The 22433-nt window shown below is 33.5% G+C and overlaps 1 protein-coding gene across 10 annotated transcripts in view; it reads right to left on the bottom strand.

The window, feature by feature from the left end:
• CDH18 (cadherin 18) overlaps positions 1 to 22433 on the bottom strand; it is a 487356-nt gene that overhangs the window by 65176 nt on the left and 399747 nt on the right. For all 10 annotated transcript variants that reach the window (XM_027668439.1, XM_027668449.1, XM_027668440.1 and 7 more), the window contains one exon: positions 5893 to 6060. In XM_027668439.1, coding sequence (XP_027524240.1) covers positions 5893 to 6060 — 168 coding nt within the window. The remainder of the gene's footprint in view (positions 1 to 5892; positions 6061 to 22433) is intronic.

Here is a 22433-nt window from a genome sequence, read left to right as displayed (position 1 = left end):
CTAGCTAAATATTCATTCATGAACCAAACCGATGAGATATGGACAATAAGGGACAGTGAGCCAAGCTTGAAGTCTGATGATTATGAGAACAAAATTCCAATTAAAAAGTAGTTGTACAGGAATCAAAACTGTGGCCAAAAATATTTGATGTGGTAATTAATTACCTGAATAATGGGTTGCATGGGGACAATACCATCTTGGAAAAAACTGGTCAGTGTGCTGGAGGGCAGGGCTGCTGTCCAAAGGGACTTGGACACGCTGGAGAAATGGGCTGACACAAACCTCATGACACTCAGTGATGGCACCGGGGGAGAAATAATGCCATTCATCAGTACATGCTGGGGTCAGCCCATTATAAAGAAAAGGATGTGAAAAGGACCTTTTAACACTTTACTAGACAAGGTTTTTAGCAACTTGGTCTAACTGAACCTGCTTTAAGCAGGGCTTCAGGTCACATTGCCTTTTCAAGGCTCACATGAACTTATGATCCTGTCATTTATGAAAGTATGTCTTACATTTTAGTGCCTACCATCTTTGATAAAACTAAAATGGAGCTCCAGCTGTGGGTTGTGCTCAATCTTCCTTGGTGGCTTTGTTTGAGAAAGTTATTCTGCATTCACAGAGCTGCTTCTTTTCATTAAACGTAATAGATTAATCTGGATTTCTCTTTTGAGATTGTAGTTTTATAGAAGTCTATTTCTCACGGTATGTCTTGGACATTTGTCACATCTTTCTGTACTATGCTTATTTTTAATATAACAAATCCAATTTTAATCCATCATCATTATGAATACAGTGACTTTTATGATTCCTGCAGCTCAGTCAATTTGATATCTACTGTCCTTGATCTGAATATTCTTTTTGATGCTGATATCTCTTTCATACAACTAGACTAAGAAAGAAATTTTTAAGGGGTATGTATGGCTTATTCTTCTTCCCTGCCACAAAAACAATGCTTTAGCACTTTCTAAAAATGTTTGAAGTGTAAGTGAAGTCACTTCTTATTTGCAAATACAACACTAAAAAAAACTTCAAAACTCAAACCCTTCAAAATTTGTTTGCCTTGAAACTCTGGAGAACATAGCAATCTCGGGTCAATTTAGAAAAAGACCACAAACATTCTTCTTCAATGCAATAGAATCCATCGGTTGGAACTTGTGCGCCCCCATGCCCCTGCTTTTTACAATCCCAATGTAAACCAGAAATTATGGTTGTGATTAAGATTTTAATCAGGGTTTATGTTCCATGACACTTTGCCTTTAGAGACAGTAACTAAAAGTTCTTGAGAACTTTCTGACTAGTTCTCAGAGATTAAAAGTGTTCTGACTTCTTGTAAAAAAATGTGTTGTTTATGCCACTCATAGGTAAAAGCAGAAATATAAAGAAAACTGGGTTTCCTGGATTTTCAGAATCAGTACTTCCTATAGGCATTCCAAAATATGCATTTTCTATGCAAACAGCACTGGAAAAACAACATCTACGCTCCATAATCATTGCTAATGGGTAGTTTAACAGCTGGATGTGATGTCCAGCACTGTCTAGAGAGACTGTACACCAGTTTACTCACAAAGGAAATGTCACTCACTGGTCATTCACTTTGAAACCTGAGCATACACTTTATAAACACAATTAATTAACTAATTAATTGTTCCACAAAAAATTGGAACAAATCTCCCCCTTTAAGAATGTGTGAGGAGCAAAATACTTTTTAGCAGTAAAATTGTGTGACTGTTATAAGAAAACGTAATAGTTACAAAGATAGGAAGTGATGAGTGTGAAATAAAAAAAAGACATTCCTCTAATTAAAATGAAAAAAAAATCTTAATAAATAAGCAACAATTAAATGTAGAATAATTTCTGTAATTAAATGCTTTCTAATACTGCCTGGATACTGGATCAGTGTTGGACTCATCATCATCTGGTAGAATCACAGACTCATAGAATGACTTAGATTTGAAGGGACCTTAAAGATAATCTGGTTTTAACTCCCCTGGCATGGGTAGGGACACCTTTCACTAGACCAGGTTGCACAGAGCACTATCCAACCTGGCCCTGAACACTTCTGTAATCATTTTAACTCAATAGTCTCCAGTAACTTTTTTTTAACCCTTGTCCAATGTCAGACAAATCTAACAAAAGAGCAGAGCCGTAAAACACATTATGATTCCACAGGCCTCTTAGCACTTACTGGGTGAATAAAGAAAGACCTACTAAAAGAAAATCAGAAAAAATTCTGCTTTATTCATCTCATTTGGTAGGATCCGAATGGTAAAACAGCAGGTAGATAGCTCTGAACTAGTCACCACAATAGGAGAGGATGTCACCACTAGTGAGAGGATGCTGATGGGTGCATATGGAAATCATAGGAACTGGATATACTATGTGGAACTGGGGATACAGAAAGGACCACACTGGAGTATGAATTTTAAAAGAAAATGAATAGCGGATACTTTTGCACATAATTATCTAATGAGTCATATTAACAAGGCTGGATAATAGACACCTTCCTATCACTGAACAGTGTTAATGTCTAATTCTGGGATGTGAGTTTGCTTTTTTCAGAACTAACAGGAGTATCTTCATGCAATATTCCTATTTAACATGACTGTATACTTTTCATACAATGACACTGTAAAAATCTAGGCCAAACTATGCATCTACATAATTTCATATTATATTTACATACTACCATGAAACAACCAAGGTTCAACAATCAAGCTATATGAAAAGTGTTTTAAGCCATGACTTGTGTTTAAATCCTGCTTTATCCTGAAAAACTGAGCAAGATGTATCAATCTACAAATTAGACTACAGACAATAACTACATAATAATACAATAACTACAGATCTCCTACATACTGGCCAGAATAATTAGCACCTGATGTATAAAGTATGTCAATTGAAGCATCTGTCTAGTGTGATGGTCTTGATGCAATCAGAATCTCTTCATACTAAACAAAGCAAAACACACAGAATTTATTCATCTTAAGCAAGACCAGAAAGAATTAATGAAGGAAAAGTATACAGAACATTTTGATGTCACTCAAGACTGATAATAGTGTCATCAGTAGATGGAACATCTTCTATCAAATTACTGAAATAAATTTATGACTTTGATACGAGGGCCCTCCGCCATCAGCCACATGGATCCATCAGTGGTAAAACTAAGAGGAGCAGAGAGATGCAAAAATCTTCCCATGTAGAGCACTGTCTGTCAGCTTACCTTAAACAGATAGTTCATTATAACTCATATCTCTAAAGAAAGGAAAATTGTGACGACGAAGAAAAAGAAATCAGTATTATTCATAATGCACTGAATTAATTGATGAGCAAAATGTATTTGAGGTTTCAGGCTATTCTCCTGCTGATTTTGCAACTCCTTGCCTACTTTTGAGTTGTTTATTAACAACTATGTCAGAACCGCAGCCATCAGACTGATAAAATTATGCAGTCCTGTTCCACATTATTCCTTCTAGATTTTTTTTATGTTTTGGAAAACTATAACTCTTTTTTAGAAATTTCTTTACAAGAAATTCAGCTATATTTAGAGTAGGTACAGAGAATAACAAAGTAAATTCATTTAAGCAGACATATTTACAACCTTTATTTCTAAGTCTTAAGTAGGGTTTTAAAGGGTTTCTTTAGGGGGAAAGATCCTGCATATACTACTGCAAGTGCATGTCTAATGACCAATGATCTACCAAAGTCAGAAAGGTCCCATCTTTTAAATACATATAATAAAGTATATTTCTAAATAAAACAGCTAATAAAGGCATCAATCAGATGTGCTTCACAGTGTGTTCTCAAGTAAGGTACTCATACAGTTAGAACCAGATTCAAAACTCAAAAGAATGGTAACGGAGAAAAAGAAACTAACCAAAAGAAAGTCTGTGGTTTAGCTGAGGCTCAGCCTGTCCCAAGGGTTATACACTCGATATGTGCAGTTTTGGTTAGCACTTCCCTTGAATTCAATTCTGAATGTGACAAGCCTCAGTAAGTCTCATTTAGCATTCCGTCTAATAAGGAAATTGAAGAGAAATTTAACTGAAAATCATGGCACACAAAGAAAAGAGAAGAAAAATAAACAATGAAGTTATTTCTATTAGTGCAAGACTCATGTATTATTGTAATAGTTCATGATGTTACAATGGCCTTTTTTAGATCAACTGTACTTTCATTCTCTATTACTGACATATAGCTGCTGTTCTTTTGCAAGGGGTTTAAAATATATTTCTTGAAACAGAGTAAAAAAGTAATGTCATTCATAGCTGTGGTACAGAAATCCTCTGTAAGGAAAGAAAGCAAATGCTTGTACTCTACAAGACTTGTTCTAAAATAATATTTTATGCTAAAACCAATAAATATTAAAATAATATTTTTTCTCTGTTAAATAAAAAAATTCATTAAATGTGAAATGATGTTTTGTGGTTTTCAACATTATTATAATCCTTTAAAATGTATAAAGTATAACTTGAATATTTTATATTTCTTTGATTTTTAAAAAATAATAATAAAAATAAAGAAATATATATACCCATGTATGTTTCTGCCGGCCAGTCAGTTTGACATCCAAACCCTTCCATTCAAAATAAAAGAGGTCAGTTTTTGATACCTGATATGTAGGGATTCATTTCTGCATCCATTGAGTTTGAAGGAAATTTATGACATTTCTTCTACTTTAGCTCATTTAGATGTTAAATCTGTTCAAAGACAGGCCTTACCTTTTGCCTTTCCAATAGTTAGAAAGTATTTAATAGAATGATGGATGCAATGAAAATTCTGTGGAACATGAAAACAAATATATTTTATTTAAGGCCATGTTTCAAAGGTTTTATGTTTTCATGTGCTTCTGAGGCACAGAAAAAAATATTCATTTCTACAACACTTTTAATAAGCCTATGTACCGTTTGGCCAGATTTTATATAATGTGTATTGCCAGGGAGCTTTGTTTTTCCGTGGAGCTTTGTGGTCTCTACTACTTTATAAATCTTCTAATTCAAACAGCTTAATGCATTTCCTAGTGGATGTACCTATAGCTACCAGTCCATTATGTTCTACAACAGCTCACACAATGTTTGAGACCAGATTACAATATTCTTTTTGGCCCTGAGCCATCATGAAAAGGAAATACATTTACATTCCAGAGGATTTTTAAATAAGTTGTCAACTGAATTCAGAATTCCTACAAGACCCTGGCTACTGTGTCAGATCAATCCACATCCAATAAGTTGGATAGAAATTAATTTCTTAATAGTGGTCATATTACAGTATTCTAGTATATATTCTTCATATATGCATGTCATAACAATATTTGACATCAACGTCGCCAATTCACTTAACTAGAATAGAGGCAGACTCCATCATAGCTCAGCATCAGGGAGAAACAGCTTTTGCCCATCTGTAATGTAATAATTGATCCTAAAGTTTTACTTGGGTATAGAGAAAGAAACAGAAGAAAAAAATTGATATATGTGTATGGAAGCAGCCAAAGGCATGCTGGATTAAATCTTTTAATGTATTACCTTTTGTTGTTATCTACCATAGGATTAGCATAATTCCCTTGTGGGATCAAACACACAGTCATTGAAATACACATTCAACAAAGACTGGAGAATAATCCGCATATGACAAGAGTATTCCTTTGTCACCTATCTCACTCTTATCCAGTGGTTAACTGAAAGATGTCTTCACTGGTTTCAGTATTCTAGCTATGCCATCTCTGTGGTTCATCTGAAAACACTGGAAAATTAAAAAATATTCGTGAATCCAAACACCTCCCAAGCTGCCTTCTCCCCATGAATTTGACTACTAACTGGATTTCACTAATAGTTTCTCACTTCACTGAAAATCAAAATGATTTTCAAATCAGTTATATGTTGAAATTGTACATACTCTGAGGAAACCTGGGTGGATTGTCGTTGACATCAGTGAGTGTGATATTTACAGTTGTTGACCCTGACAGCCCTCCGACCTGCCCAGCCATATCTTTGGCTTGAATGACAACGGAATAATGCTCTCTGGCTTCCCTGTCCATGTTGTGCAAGGCAGTCCTGATGACTCCTGTGAGGGAAAGAAAACAAACAAACAAACAAATCATCAGAATTAGCTTGTTCAAACAAGAGCAAAGGCTGGGCATAACCTTTCTCTTAAGCTGTCTTTAGTCGTTTGTGTCATATATATATAAAACACAATGCCAGATGCTGCTAGAAAATCAATTTACTTGAGGTTATAGAGAAATAAAAATAATATTTATTGAATCAATTATTATGCTACCAAATAATTAATCTAATTTATAAAACATTTCTAGTCCAAATATACATTGCCAAAATACCAATGTTTTCTCACATGTTGTAACTGCTTAAATAGCTATTTAAAAGAAAAAGTAATGAATGGGAACTCTTACTCCACTGAATAAGACACAAATTGTTTTTTAACAAAAGGTAATTTCTTATTTAAAATATTACATACTTCTTAAAACTACCCAAAAGCTAAATTTTCTTATTTGACAAATCTCAAAAAAGATACTTTTGTATTTAATATATGTCAATCATGCAGATTTATGTTCATAAGTGTGACTTAACTAATAATTGTCTGTAAACTAAAAGATAGGTTTTTAATTGGTTTGACTACAGTACAGAGAGAAAACCAAAATTGAATGAGCCTAAAATTCTATCCATTATTATCTATCACTATCAGAATTTTTTTTCACATTTAGTTAATTACACATGCAGAAGTAAAGATTAAAATAAAAGTAGGGACAGTCAATACTCTGGGCTCAGTTTCAGCTAGGGGACATTTTTCACCTATGATGATGCCTTTAAATTAGACCCTAATAATTTCTTTGATCACAGGCTGACAGAAACATCATGGAATTCAATAAAGGGAAATGTCAAGTCCTATGCTACAGAATCAGCACATGCTGTGGACAGTCTAGTTGGGAAGGAGCCTTTCAGAAAATGATCTGGGGTGGTCCTCAAGTTGGACATGAGCCAGCAATGTGTTCTTGCAGCAAACAAGGCCAACAGCTTTCCAGGTTGTATTATGAAATGCATTGCCAGTGGGTCAAGGGAGGGGATCCTTCTCCTGTGCTCACGATTCATGAGGTCAAATCTGGAGTGCTGGGTCTAGTTCTGAGCATACCAGTACATAAAAGACATTGATACACTGGAGTGAGTTTCACTGAAATAAATAGAGAACTATGAAAATTTATAAACATTATATTTTCAAAGAACTAAGGTTTTAGCTTAACTTGTTTTGGACTCTTAAAGTGAGTGGTTGCTATAACCAGTAAGAAAATATACCATAGCATGATCAAATGTTGCTTCTGGGTACATTTTAAACATATAATAGCTAGTAAAGCAAAGCATCTTAAGTAGAGCCTTGCTCTTCTAGACAATTTTCTGTACAGTATGATCTCAAGCTTTTTGACCCCCAGAGTTTCAGATAATGTAAAAAATGGTTTCCAGAACACTACTTTTCCTGTACTTTACGATTACTTTCTATGCATTTTTTTGGTGAAACCATTTAACCATTATTACATACAAAATGGAAATTTTCATGTAGCTTATGTCATTATTTCCATTTTATTCTGAAAACAAATCACACATAAATTAGTAGATCTATCCACAGAGAATAATATTTTAAATTATTTTAACACAGTTTTGCACTGTAAGTTCCTTTCCAACAGAAGTGTAGATTTTGGACAAGCTGACTAAAAATAGTGTACAAGTCTGTTTTAGTTCATCAGTGCTTTTTTCCTTAAAACGATACAGTTTGAAACAGATTATTTTTTTGGAAATTGCAGCATGATATATTGAAATTAACCACAACTTATACACATTGTAACACAAATTTGTGGAGGCATTTGGATAAAAGAAACTGATATAATTTAAATATACATTTTCATCAAAATAAATATTCACAAAATTTGGTACTACTGTTCTGAAAATTCATTTTACTGAAAAATAGGAATATAGGAAAGTATTAGAATTAAGAATGTCCTGTTTTGACATTTTTCAAATAAATTGCTTCAGCTTTTTACATTGACACCAAATGTATCGCAACATTTCATGCTTATGCATATGCCTGTACCAAGTATGGGATTTTTAGAACCTTCCATTTCGATTTGAAACAGACCAAGTGTTGCATAGGAGAACATCTGTCTTCTGTACTATCCTCATAAATACACTAGTCACTTACATTTCTAAATTAATTTAAACAAGCAGAAATTCCTCTGTATTATGATTACTTTCCTCTTCTTTTTTGCTTCAAAGGGTGTGATACTGAATCAATGCTTATAGATAGCTAATAAGGATTTGTGGATGACTAATCATTTGGCCTCTCTCACTTGCAGCAGGTTCTGAAAAATCTCTTTTCTAAAAAGTGAGTAAAGAAAATGGTCAAGTTTTTAGTTTCCAAAGCTTATATTCAAAGTTTAGAATAAGAAAACTAGTTTTAAACTTTGATATGCTGAAGGCAGGACATAAGGGAAAATTTAGTTCCCTCTCTTTTTTTGGATGCATGTATATTTATACATCCTAAAATCATAAGATCAATACGAAGTATCTAACTACCATGAGGATCCTAATGCTTTATCCTTTTCAATAGTAGTTCCACCAACTGTTCTGGCAGTATAGCACTAAAATCACACTTAATTTCAGATTTCTCTCATGATCCCAAAATGTGTAAGGAGAACTTTCTTATATGTCTTTACCAATAAGACAATATTACTCGCTCCAGCAGTTTCTTTAAAAGTAGGAATTGCCCCTGAGCATATGCTGTATACTTGGCAGGGATTCCTATAAATCCCATAAGAAAATGGGAAGTTCATCTTAAGAAAGATATTTCTCTGACTAAAACAATAAGGAAAAAAATGTTAAAAACAAAATTGTCACAGGTTTTTTAAATTTAAACACAACCCTGATTTTGCCTCATATTTATTAGGCAACACTGTGACCCTGTTAACTGAGTGCTTTTCAGCTATGACTCCAATATTTATTCATCTTTATTAAGAAAAGAAAGCAAGAAAATAAAAAAAATCAAGACATAGACATCATTGCAGATATAACTCCATCCAGTTTCTTGTATTAAGTGAAGAATTTTTGCAGTTTGACTATTGCGTCAAAAATCACATACAACATATGGAAGGCTATATCTGTTGGAACAGACTTGAGAAGGACGCACAATTCTGGACCTCTGCCCTCACAAATGGTCATACCTATTTCTATCTTAAAATTGTGACAGATGTTTTATCCCACATGGAAGGCTCTCCCAGAACACAAATTTTCTTCTAACTTCTTTTCTAAATCTATTCATCTCTATATCACACCAGTTTTGGTACGGTTTTTAGTTTTGGGTTTTTCTGTGACAATTTCTATTTGAAATATGACATGAAACCTACCTAGTTTCCAGATAAGACTTTAACACCAACTTTTCTTATTGAAACATTTTTATTTTTTATACAAAGTACATGTTATTGGCAGATTCATCTATAAATGAATGATATTTCCTCCAGTGATATTTCCAAATTAATGAGACCAGAATCACAGCAGAACCATAGAATATCTTAAGTTGGAAAAGACAAATAAGGATCCAGTCCTATGCTCTGCTCCTCACAGGACTAATTAAAATTAAACAATATATTTACTAAGTAGTTTTACTACATAGTACTATTAAATTTGATTATTCTACTCTGAAGGAGAAAAAAAATAAATTTTTTGCACTTTAACACAGATACTGAACAAGTCAGCAGATACATTTCTTTACAGTCAATATCTTCTTTTCCCCAAGACTTCTATAAGACACTTCTACGGTCTACAGCATCTGACAGTGTGTTATATTGTCTCTTTTAGCATTCTGTAAAGAACCATTTTACTTACATACAAGAAAAGCTACAACAGAAGGTTCCACTGTGACTGAGATTGTAAAACTCAAGACTTTAATTCAAGTGCAGACAAATATCAAGGAAATGTCTGCCACAGCCAAGTGCCTAACTATGCATTTACTGAAGTATTTAACTATGTAGTTAAATATCGGTCTGGTACTCTTGAAATAATTTATCTTATTACATTCACAAAATAAGAACTCATTTTAGATTCAGTAACCACATCTTAGCCCTGCATGATATCCGAATGGAATTGCCCCAGAATAAAACACAGTCTATTTTAAAGTTTTGAGCTCAAAGGTTTTCTATCTAGTGGGGAAAACACAACTCCACTTTGATGACAGATTAGTTTATCACGGAGAAGTAAGTATTTTTTTGGTTGGAAAATTTCTATTCCATTGGATCATGAGCCTGGTCACTAGAGATTTGATGAAGAGCCACTAGATCATACTAGATCCCCCATATTCTAGTTTTTTTATATATCTGTCTTGTCATGATCATAGCCAATAATGATTCAAATATAATTTTAAATATCTATTTAATAACTGATTAAACGTGGGATTTTACAATCCACTGAGGGATGTGAACTGTTGCAGATGATAATTTCATTAATATTATTTTTATTTTTTGAACAAAAATTCTATTTTTTGTCACTGCTTTGCTCTAGGATATGTATCTAGCTTGTTTTATTGTAATTTAATATTCTGGATATATTGTATATATTAAACCACATTTTAAAATCTAATAATATTCTTCTTTGAAGGAGAAAAAAAATACAATTTTTGCCCTTTAACACAGATACAGAGCAAGTCAGCAGATTTTTTTTTTTCCTCGGAACATCAAAATAAACTTCAAATTTAGAAGTTCCAATAGACTTTGACTAAGACTCGTGATTTAGTCCAAGTCATAACTATAAACAGAAATGTGGAATACAAAGCTTCTGGTCATATTCCATATTCTGAATACTTCTATAACTAAGATGTTTTAATCTGGGCCCTTGAGTCAAATCTGCTTTATATAAGTAATATTATATATTTTTGTTCCTTTACAGGGGCATCACTAGCTACTTCATGGCTAAAAGTCATAGTATTACAGAAATGACAATTAGTGGTCAGTTTTCTTCTCTGGTCATGATAGTATAAATATAGTACTGAAAGGTAGACATTTTTTATGGAAATTTATCATTGAAATGAAATACATGAATCCCTCACATGAAGACAACGCTTAAAGACAACTGCTAAAATTATAGAAATAGAAAAATAAGTGTATTTTTAAAACAAAATAGTAAGAGTTCTTAAAGAATTAGTAAGATTTTTTAAAGAAATTTGCTAGAATAGCATTAATTTGGCATTAAAAGAAGGCAGGGGATTAACCAGACTGATTGTACTACAATGAATGACCCCAGGAGAAAAAAAAGTTCTATTCAAATTACTACTAGCGAATATAGCCTTCTCTAAAATCTCTAGGAGTAACAGACTGAAATTGCAAAATTAAAAAAGTCTTATGCTGAAGCCTCCTAAATTAAGGAATTTGAATAAAGCTTCTCTAACTGAGTGGAAAATACAGCAATTTATGTGGTAATTGCATGGATGCCAAATGTAATCACAGCACCTTCCCCTGTTTTCATAATGCAAAGCATAATCAAATTAATTAAATTTAGAATTTACTGCCCTGTCGCCTCCCAGAAAGAAGACAAGAAACTCTAATCTGCAAGACACAAATGCTGCAATCAAAGGAGTTTGTTATAGAAACACCATTTCAAACAACCACCCTGTTTTAGAGCAGGAAGCTCTCATTTTTTTCTCTTCCAATGGTTAAAGCATATGTAGATGTATATCAGGTTTGCCACCTCTGATTTAGTCAGTATGGTTCATAATTTTTCTAAGTACATTTCCCTCAGCCTCATGTAGGCTGATTTAACCATCAGGACATTATTATCAGAGATGATTTTCTCCTGAAGTGTTGTACTTGTCCCGTTGTCTTCAGCTCGCTAGAACTTCCAAATCACTGGATTTGGAAGGGATATTTTCTGGGTTTAGTGGCTGGGGATTGTTGGTTTATTCCACTGTGAGTGTTGTCTTTCCTGTAAGGATCAACTTTTCACTTTGGCCTTGATGTCTGCATCAAACTTTTCAGGTAATTAGGCATTAAAAAAAAATAAAAGGTTTTTTTTTTGATGCAGGTCTCATTAGCTAGTCACAACTTAAACTCTCTTAACAAACCTAAGTCTCCTGTAGCTCTATGTGGCTGTAAAGAAACAACTGTCTTTTCATTTGTTTTTCTGAGCTATATGGACATGGTTCTACTCTTTGAGAACCTCTCTGGGGTTGGACCATAAACATGAGTTTACATGCAGAACTCCAGTTGTGTCTGGCAGGTTGTATAGCTGCAACTTGAAGTACTATGTATAAATATATTTTTCTGTGTTTAACAGTAGCAGAGTAACAGAAACAGTCAGCAGAAATGGATCAGAATAAGGCACTGCTGTCATAGTAACAATTAAGTAAAATACAGATTAAGTAGATTAAGTTGAATCCAGCAAGACAAAGAACACCAATTCTTCAAATATTTTCTAGTCCAAGAAAAGTAGCTAATATAACCATCTACACAAAACAGGCATGAAATGGACTATAAAAAAGCAGGTGGTCGTCAGTTTCCAAAAGTATTTTCAGATTCTATAAAGGAAGTTGGGGAGGGATGGAGCGGGGAAACCACTGCTTGGGAGCCTGACAGATGGTCAGTAGAATCACTGGAAGCCAGAAACCTAGCTATTTTCTCTTCTATTTAATAAAACCATCATTTTTTTCCCCAAAGACATTACTACCATCACATTATATGGCTTAACACCTAATTAACTACAGTGTGTGTAATAATGCAAGTCCTCAAATTTTAGATTCTTTTTAAGCAACAATCCACACCTTGAAAGAAATCTATGTATGGCTTGGATTTTTAGTATCATTTATGCAACCTGATACATCCAGAGCTAAAATAAGTTCTTTCAAAACTCCAGGATATTCAAGTGTAATGGTTAATTCATCTAACAGATTTACTATTAGTAGCTAAATGGGACCACCACATCTCCTGTAGAACTCAGGCCACTAATTGAATTAATACTGTACTGAATCTAGTAATTTGATTTTGGCTAAAGCAAGTCCTTCTGAAAGCACGTAATTTTGAACTGAAGTGATCAAGAGGTAGAAAATATCACGTTTCCTTGGCTGAATATTCTATTCATTCATCATAAAGTCAAAGGTCTGCCCTTTATTTCATAATGTGCACTTTCAATTTCAAACTGTCGACTCTTGTTTCCCTCTTTTAGACTGACTTGTGTTAGTTCACAGTATTTCTCCTTGTGAAGATACCACTATATTCGTATGAAGCTACCCTTTCTGATAAACTAAATAGGAAAAAGTTTTCACTCTACAGCCTTTTCTGCCATTTGTGGTGTTATTTTTGTTTTTCAGTTTTTAAAAATTTTGTAAAAAGTACAGGAAAATAAAATTAATATTGATATCTCAAAAACGTTACACACACACACACCACAGAATCAATTTCTGATGTAAATTTTACCTCCCTAATCTTTCTACAGTATATAAAGAATCAGTCTAAGGTTGCTTGGTTGGTTGGTTGGTTGGTTGTGGGGTTTTTGTGTGGCTTTTTTTCATTTTGGTTTGGGTTTTTTTGGTTTATTACACCCTCACAGACTTGTAACTGTTTTACTCTCTTGCCTAATTGTAAGTCTTTCCATTTATTGCATTGAGTGTCACAGTTTACAAGCAATCTAGGCTATTTTACATAATGGATTGTTCTCGTATTCAATCATCATTCTGTAGTTTTTGTGTCATCCAAAAACTTTATCGACAGTAGTCTTGAGTTTCCTTTTTATTCACACAGAAAGGAGGTTGAATAAAGTTGGTCTTACACAGATCCCTGTAAAACCCTCGTGGAATCTTTTCCTTTCATGACAGTTCTGTCTTGATGACAACTTTTTTCTACCTCCTACGTAGCCAGTTCATAGCCATTTAATATGTGCTTTGTTGCTACTACTTAATGTTATCTATTTAACCAGAATGGCATGCGACATGGTAGTTATCTTTTTCAATATAACTTGTCATTTCATAAAACAAAGAAATTATGTTTGTTTAGCATGACACAATTCCCAAAAAGACATTATTGCACTGACTTTTTTTTTTTTTTTTTTCTTTTCATGGCTAAATTCTTTCTCAGCTCCTCTATTTTCCTTTTTACTGTTTGCCTAAATTTGCCAGCCTCATGTTACAGATTTCTTCAGCTTGGTCTTTCAGAAAATTGACACACATTTTCATTCTACAAATTTCCTTATCTACTTCTTTATTCAGGGAGAATCTACTACCCTTCCCAGTTTTGGGACACGACAACAATTATATTTCCCCATAGATTTAAATTCTGTTTCTAAAAGAGTCAACATTTCAGGGAGAAAAAAAAAAAAAAGGGAAATTCTGCCTTTTTTTTTTTTTTTGCAGATTCTGAAGACTTCAAAAAAGAACTAATTCCTCAGAAATTGCTTATCAAATGTTATGTCCTGAAACTGTGCTACTAGTTTCTTTTGAAGTACAAATTGCATATAAGTTATGTGACTATTTCAGACAGCAAAATGGAGTTAAGTGTTCTTTCAAGCAAATCTCCTACCTGAGTGGTTTGACCCCTTCTAAAATTGTTACTCCATCATTGAACATTTTAATTTTTTTCCACACAAAATTGTTGGAGATGTGGTATGGAGAAGTAGAAGAAAGCCTTAAAGACAGACTGTGAATAAAAATAATCAGTAGTAGGACTACTGTAGTTTTCTGCAAAATTGTCATGATGAAATTATTAATTTTAAAAGAAGATACTTCAGTGCTTTCACACATGAATCCTTGGATTTGAATCTGAATTAGTGTCATTTATATAGTTCTGGAGAAACGTGTTTAGGAGCAAAGAGGGCTCAATGGTCAGATTATCCAGCTTGAGCAACCCACTCTGATGTGTTCCTGTTAATGCAGTAAGCATGTGTCTCAGATAAAGCTGAATGGGGTAAACCTGTAGCAATATGATGCAGCTGCTGTATTGAAAATGTATTTTCCTTTTTTGACAATTCAATTAAAACGTATTTTAAAAACAATGAAGAATCTGTACCTAATGGGGGTAGGGGGAAGGAATAATTGCTTAAAGATGGCAACAAGTGACTGTTGGTTGAAATATGATATAAAGTATTATGTTAAGATAGTTATTAGACATATCTAGATACAGATATATATGACTGACATATATCTTAATGTTGTCTAGTTATTGATGACTTCTCCACAACATTTTACTTGTCAGGTAGGCAAGCAGAGGAGCCAAGCAAATGATGTCATTGTGAAGGTAAGGGCAAAGAGTGCTGGAAGAGATGAAATTACTCTTAAGTTCAGTTTCATCAGATATAAATTTCTTATAGGTGTATTTAATCCTTTGTGAGAAAGAACAACCTTATGACACATGACAAACAAAACAATTAAGTAAAAAGGGGATGCATTCAGTAACCTCCGAACATAGTAGATGGGAATTAAGTAAATGAGTCTTCTTAAAGGAAATGATATTTGACAAGAAAGAGCTGAAAACTGTCTGAAAACTAACTACTTATATTCACAAGCTTGGAAATACTGCTCCCTTAAAATAGAATTGACTGCCAGTAATGAACATTTCTTCTTGTAATGTCACATACCTTCCAACTTAACACAAAAATATATTTAATCTATAACTTGAATGAAAATGACAAAAGAAGAGCAGCTGAAGGTTAAAGCTGCTAGTATTTCACTCATAATACAAAGCTCCTTATTACTTCCTTCATAATGAGAGAAAATAAAGATGGAGCCACAGACTTGACTTCACATCTCTTGCCTACTAGTATTGAATTAGGCTTTCATACAAATTAAACTTTTTAACTTTAATAAGTATATAATAATGTATCTAAATGGTGACAATTAATATAGTTGCCTTTTGAATAATACTTTGGTTTCTTTTCAAAGTAGATCATCTTGATAAGAGATCAAGAACAGAGACAATGACTATAACCCCTTCCTTCCAAATAGGTTTAAATTGGTGTCCAGCTAATTAAAAAGTTGAATACACCATAAAGTCTTGAAAAGATTCCACATTTGGACAAAATCTCATGTGCTGACTAATTTAATTACAACTGACTGACAAGGTCAAGACATATAATTCAGATAACCTGTTAGTGACAAAGCTTGCTTAGCCAACAGACCAAGCATTTGCATGCTGATTGTATTCTTTTCTCTCTGTGATACTTACCTGTTACATACTCGTGAGCATTCTGTTGAACTGCAATGCCTAATTGACCCATGCATAACATGTTAAGGACCTTGCAGCAGTATAGCATAATTTATAATTGTTGTAAGTCATTTAGAGTGCAACCTTACTGAGCACTTCAGTATGCTTATTTGTAAAGTGTCCATGAAATACAAGACTGGTGTCAATATGGAAACGTGAATCATTTTTTCCATGTATCCTAGATACCTGAACTACAATGAAACCAATTCTGCTTGATGTGTAACAATAGTGGCCACGCAAGCTAATGTCTGTTTAAAGTAAAACTATTAAACTCAACAACCAGCAGAATCCTATCAACAAAAAAATTCTTAGTTGTGGAAAGTGCTTTTGTGCTAGATTTAGCGTGTCAGAGTGCAAATACATATACACATACGTACATGTATATATGTTACAATAACTATGAGTAATTGGTTTACTTAAAGGTCCTTGAAAGAAAAATTCTAGAAACAAAATATTATTGTAATATTTACTGGAAAAGAAAAAAATTAACGAACAAAAAATTTATAAATTCATTGAAATTTTGGTATGTGTATAAAAATCCCAATCTATTAATGGAATAAAAAATATTAGTTCAAACTCCGCATAAGAGAAAAAATACCTAAGAACTGCACTCTGGATAAACAGAATGCTGACTAAGAAACCATGGCAGATAACAAACAGATATTTTTGAATGCTGAAAATGTCTGTGGTAGCATTACATGAACCACAATTTTTGTAACTTTCTGATGCATGCAAAAATGCTGAAGATGTTATATAGATAACATTTAAAGGAATTCTATTTTAGAACTTCTGATACATGTTCACAACTGTTATTTTCTTTTAAACCCAACATCCACAAAATCTTTGTGTATTAGGTGACATAATAGGCAGCTATTGACTTCTGCTGTGATTCAATCAGGATTTATTGACCTGAGAGTTAGATATTGATTTAGTCAGAGAAAAGATAAATCTCTACCTGAAAGTACAATAAATCTTTCAATTGGCTGAAAACAGAAGTCTTTGATGTTTCTTTGTTACATGTACACTGCTATCAAGAAAATGACTGCTGAATTACTGGTGTAGCTTGTTGAAAAGAGGCACCCTCACACTACAGTGAATTAAAAAACTTCACAATCAGGTCACACAAAACATAAAATATGACCACTCCATGACAAAACTCAATTTTATAAAGTTGTTACTCCTTTTGAGGGAATACATTATTCCACAAGGTGCTCAATCTCTGCTGTACATTAGCATTGAAGACCTCTTGATTTGGAAAAATGTATGTTTGCATTTGAAATTTTTCTAGATTTAGACAAAGTACAAATTTGAAAATACAAGCTCTGAGTCAAAAGCTCTTACTGGAGCAAGACTTATTTAGGAATAAGTCTGCATACAATTTGTTTTCAGTCCTGGAAAAGCCAAGACTTTATCACAGATCTGACCCACAATGAGAAGCTTTTCTAGTGCAGATTATGCGGCTATTATAGCCTGCTTTTTTGGAACTGTCAAATATTTTTCCTGCCCACCCTTCTTAAGGTCTTCTTAAAGTACATACATGATGAAGGTGAGCAAGACCTCATATTGTCAGTCTTGATATGGTATAAATCCAGGTACTTCAAATCAAGATAATGAAGTTATGCTGATTGACATTGGTAAAGAATCTTATCTTTTATTTTTAGGCAAAAAGCTTCTTACTACAATTAGGACTAAGTTGTCAGTTCAGTCTAGTAATCTAGTTGATGAGTTTTCGCTCTGCAGGTGTAACTGGTGACGGGAGCTCATAGCAGGGAAGAGTGTCTTACAAGAGCAAGTTTAGTGTTACAGCTCCGTAGAATCTGGATAGTAATTTTGTTTTGTTTATATTTTAATGTCTATGAATCACAAGAGAAGAGTAAAATACACATTTGATTCAGTGTTTTGAGGTCAGGAATAGGATAGATAGACAGTAAACCTATTTTGACCTTTTGCTTCCTCTTAGGAACAGGCAATTAAATCTGAATCTCTCTACCTCTACTTCCAATCTTACATTTTCTTTTGTGTTTAAATTTTAGATTGTCCAGAGTCTTTTACCATCTTGTCTTACTGGAGAAAGTTCAACATACAAGTGAAACCCATTATCTGCTATAGGGTCACAGTGATGCCTGAATATAAAACACAGAATAATTACAGAAAAAAGCTTTGTGAGTTGTGCATTTCTACTAATGAAACTCTCATGGAAAAACTTAGAACTGCCTTTTCTGAGACAAGCTTTAAGTAAACTAAGAGTGCAAGTGTGAAATAAAATTTTGACTTCCTAAAGCTCAGCTATCATAAATTAACCCAAATATTGAAAATTAAATAGATCTAAGTCAGGGGATGCCTACAAAGAACTATGTTTTTCCTGGATCTAGATAGTTATTTGCAAAAGTTATTTACGGTAACTCTCAGGAAAATGAAAATTAAAATGAAGCATGTGTATTTTAAGGAATTTCATATTTGAACAAATGGCATGGCTATTTTCTGCTGTACTCTAGTAGATCTTCTGTTTATGTAAGAAATAATAACTTCTAATGTATAATTGACCATAAAGTGACAATGGTTCAGAGTAGCTGCTTTAGCATTAGTAGAGGTTACCCATTTATGTCAACAGTATTTTCTTAATTTTTATTAGAAACTCTCCTACACTTTAAAAATTCACTTTTAGTGAGGAACACTTTCCTGTGTATAGGACAATCTACAGCTTGAGCTCAAAGGATATACTCTCCTAAAAAATTCTTTTAAATACTTTCAGAGACTTAGTAAAAAGTTGTATTCTGATTGCTAGGAGACCAAAAAGTAAACCTTAAAAATATATTTTGACATGCATAAAACTTTCACATGATGATCCATAACAGTGATATAATATCACTCAGGGCTTTTAGGAACTGCGTTGCAGAAGCCATTTACAGAAAGATTGGACAACAGATTTTATTACCCTTTCTAAAAGATTTCATTTATCAAAGGAAAATGACATATATATCCTCAGAATCTTGAGATAATTTAATGGTTTATACATGCATAGTTTACAAAGGACACAGCTATATTGCTCTGCTTTGAACAATTTTTAGGTTTTTTTTTAAGAACAAGATTTTAGAAATTTCCAAAAGCCATCTCAAAGCATTACTCTATTTTTGTTCTAATTCTGAAAAAATTAAAGCCCTAGTAAAAATATTTTCTTAAATGATAATAAGATAACATAGATAAAAGGTGCAATTTTCAACCATAAATGCCTGAAAACAGTCCTTTAAAAACATTGCCTGTGATTAAGTGTGCCCACTTATCCCTGAGAAATCAGTCCTAACCCTGGGCAATGAAATTTCAAAACATTGTTTTCATCCTTAGTTTCTTCTATCTATAAAACTGATTATCAGAAGAACAAAAGATTCAGTCTTGCTGTGTAAAGCAGGGAACAGTGATTAGACCAAGGAGAAACAGGGGTTTGGTCATTTATTATTTCAGGGATAATGTTACTTATGAACTGTTGATAATTTATGACTGCATAAATAATATCAACAAATAGTAGAACATTTAGGACCACAGTCCAAACAGTCCTGTGTTGGCCTATCATTTGTCAGTCAGTGCATCTTCCCTATCAGTGCTAGGTAAGAATCATAAACAGGGACTTCCATGTCCTGGGGACTGAATGAAAGTCCATGACAAACCTACAGCTTCACAGACCATGAGATGAACCGACTACTTGTTGCACAGAGTTTTGACCCAGAGCTCCTTCCAGTTTTTATGTGCACTCTGTGTCATGATGCACAACAAATACTTAAGGATGATTAGAAAACAACCCTGGCCAGCTGGTTCCAGAGCAGCCCCTTTGACCCATAGCTATACTCCCTTCACATTTTCAAGATCTAGAAAGGTGCTGTTAAGAGTATGACTGCTGTATAATGTATGTATGTAATTCATACAGATTACATTAAATTCATACATCTTGATTTCAGGAAAAGTGCTGGAGTTTGGAGTCCAGAGATACACTATGTCTTCCCTTGCAATATTTGTGGTTGTGGTTCTGTGTATTTTACAAGTTCTCACTATTTATTTGAGTTTTACATACCTAACACAGAAGGAACCTTTTTTAAAGTTATTCCAATTCCACATGAGTGTTTTTAGGCACATTTTTGAAAGCTATATCTAGCAAAGGACTGAAAACATGTCCATGACAATTCTGCATAAACACCATAAATTCTCATAAATCTGTCAAAATGGAATTTTTAATATTCTTTTGTAAGACTATTGTTATTATAAAAACATATAAAAAGACTGACTTGTCAGCACTGGGGATTTATGCATTAAATTCATATTCTATAATGACACAAAGAACATCTTGGTAATTATATATCTGTTTAATGAGTTTAGTGAGTGGTATATTCAAAGGGACATACTGAGTAAATAATAAGAAAATATATGAAGGACTTAACCTTCTCTCAAACTTCAAAAAGAGTGTAAATATTTTTTTTTAAACTGCTAGCCCTGCAATTATGAAGTCTGAAAGCTATGTAAGGTTTTTCTGTATTTGTGACTCATTATTAGAGCTGCACTTTCTCTGGAGGAAATATGGCCCATTTTTAATGGTGCAAAATGGAAAACAAACCAATACACCATTATACTATGCAGATATTTTAATGGGCAATACCAAGCAAATTATGCTGTCTGGTGTTCTAGAAGTGCTTATGCAAATGCCTGAGAATTTCCACCAACTTTCAATGTCCTTCAGCTTTACTCTGAACAGTTCTAAATAACAAAGGATTGCCTGTGAACACCTTGTTCAGGAACAGAGCACATTTCAAGAAATCCACTGAAATATTCTGAAACACTTTAGTATAGATTTTTCTTCACATAAAAACTCATTAGGATTACTTAAACACTGTACCAGGTCAACAAGTGTGATTATTTCTGCATTGTTAAGAGGACTTTTTCTTCTTGTATGTTTTCTTCTGTGGTTACCTATTTTAGTTTGCAGCATGGTGATGTTCCCACTTCCCTGCTTCTGAACAATAAGATGTGTTTAATACAATAATCTTCTATGAGCAACAAGAATACTGGCTATAGCATAGAAATGTAAGAGCTATCAATACCTTATCCAAAAAGGACTCATCCAGAAAAAGAAAGAGGGAGGGAAAGAAAGAAGGATATGCTCCTTTCACGCTGTGTGTGCACATGTGTGTGTGGGGAGTATGTTGAATTCCTTCCTCCATTCTTTTGAATTGAGGAAAGAAAGATTAAGAAAGGAATACATTTATTATATGATCTTCTAGACTCCAATTTTGAAATTAATATAAATTAGAATTTTACACGGAAAAGAATGGTGCAAATCTTCAAAAAACTTACAAAAAAAAAGGACAGATTTCTAATCCCATCCTGGGGTTTTTTTCAAGGTGTGTTCTGTGTACCTACCTGAAATTTTGTTGTGACAGGCTTTAAGAATTCTGTGCATTTTTCCAATACACAGCAAATCTAACCAGCTGATGCTTCCAGTGAGATGTCCTATATATCCAACTTTGGATTTACTACATCCGTATTAAACACATGACAGATACCTACACAGCCAGTTACATGCATCTAGGAAATAAAGAGATCTTCCACTGTAAATTAAGTCTTTACATGTTCAAGAGTTTGGTGCATCCTGAAAGTGATGAACTTACTGACCATTGATCAGAGCAACTACAGTTCGTATATGTAGGTGTCTAATACAGATGAATATATATTTCTGGAAATGCCAGAGAGAAATATAAGACCCTGTCCTCCACTGAGTAAACTGTGTGTTTACTGTCTCCTAGTATTTCTATATTTTTTTCTTTACCTCCTTTTCCAGAAATTCATTTAGCCCATTCATTCAAAGACAGCTCAGGAGCAAGTATGCTCATTCCAGGTTAGACTAATCTTGCATCTTGAGAGAATACTCATTTAGTCACCTCAATAGCTCTTGGTTATTTTTTCTCTGTTATGTTATAGACTTAAAAATAATAGAAAATTTTAATTTCATATTTTTTAATGAAAGTTACATTTTTTCCAGAAAAAAAGAAAAACAAAATTAGCTTCACTTTCCTCTGAGTTAAAAAATGAGTATTTCACCATGAAAATCACTCTGACAGTAGTGAAAATAGCAGTCACTATCATCCCCCCTCCAAAACATTTATCAGCCTGAATTAATCTTGAATTTCTACATAAATACGATCTATGAGGATATCATTTT

This window comes from Corapipo altera, unplaced genomic scaffold, assembly GCF_003945725.1.
Source record: "Corapipo altera isolate COAL_440 unplaced genomic scaffold, ASM394572v1 184, whole genome shotgun sequence".
In the NCBI taxonomy this organism is placed as follows: domain Eukaryota; kingdom Metazoa; phylum Chordata; class Aves; order Passeriformes; family Pipridae; genus Corapipo; species Corapipo altera.
The sequence above is the reverse complement of the archived record's forward strand: the minus strand, read 5'-3'. Positions and strand labels throughout refer to the sequence as shown.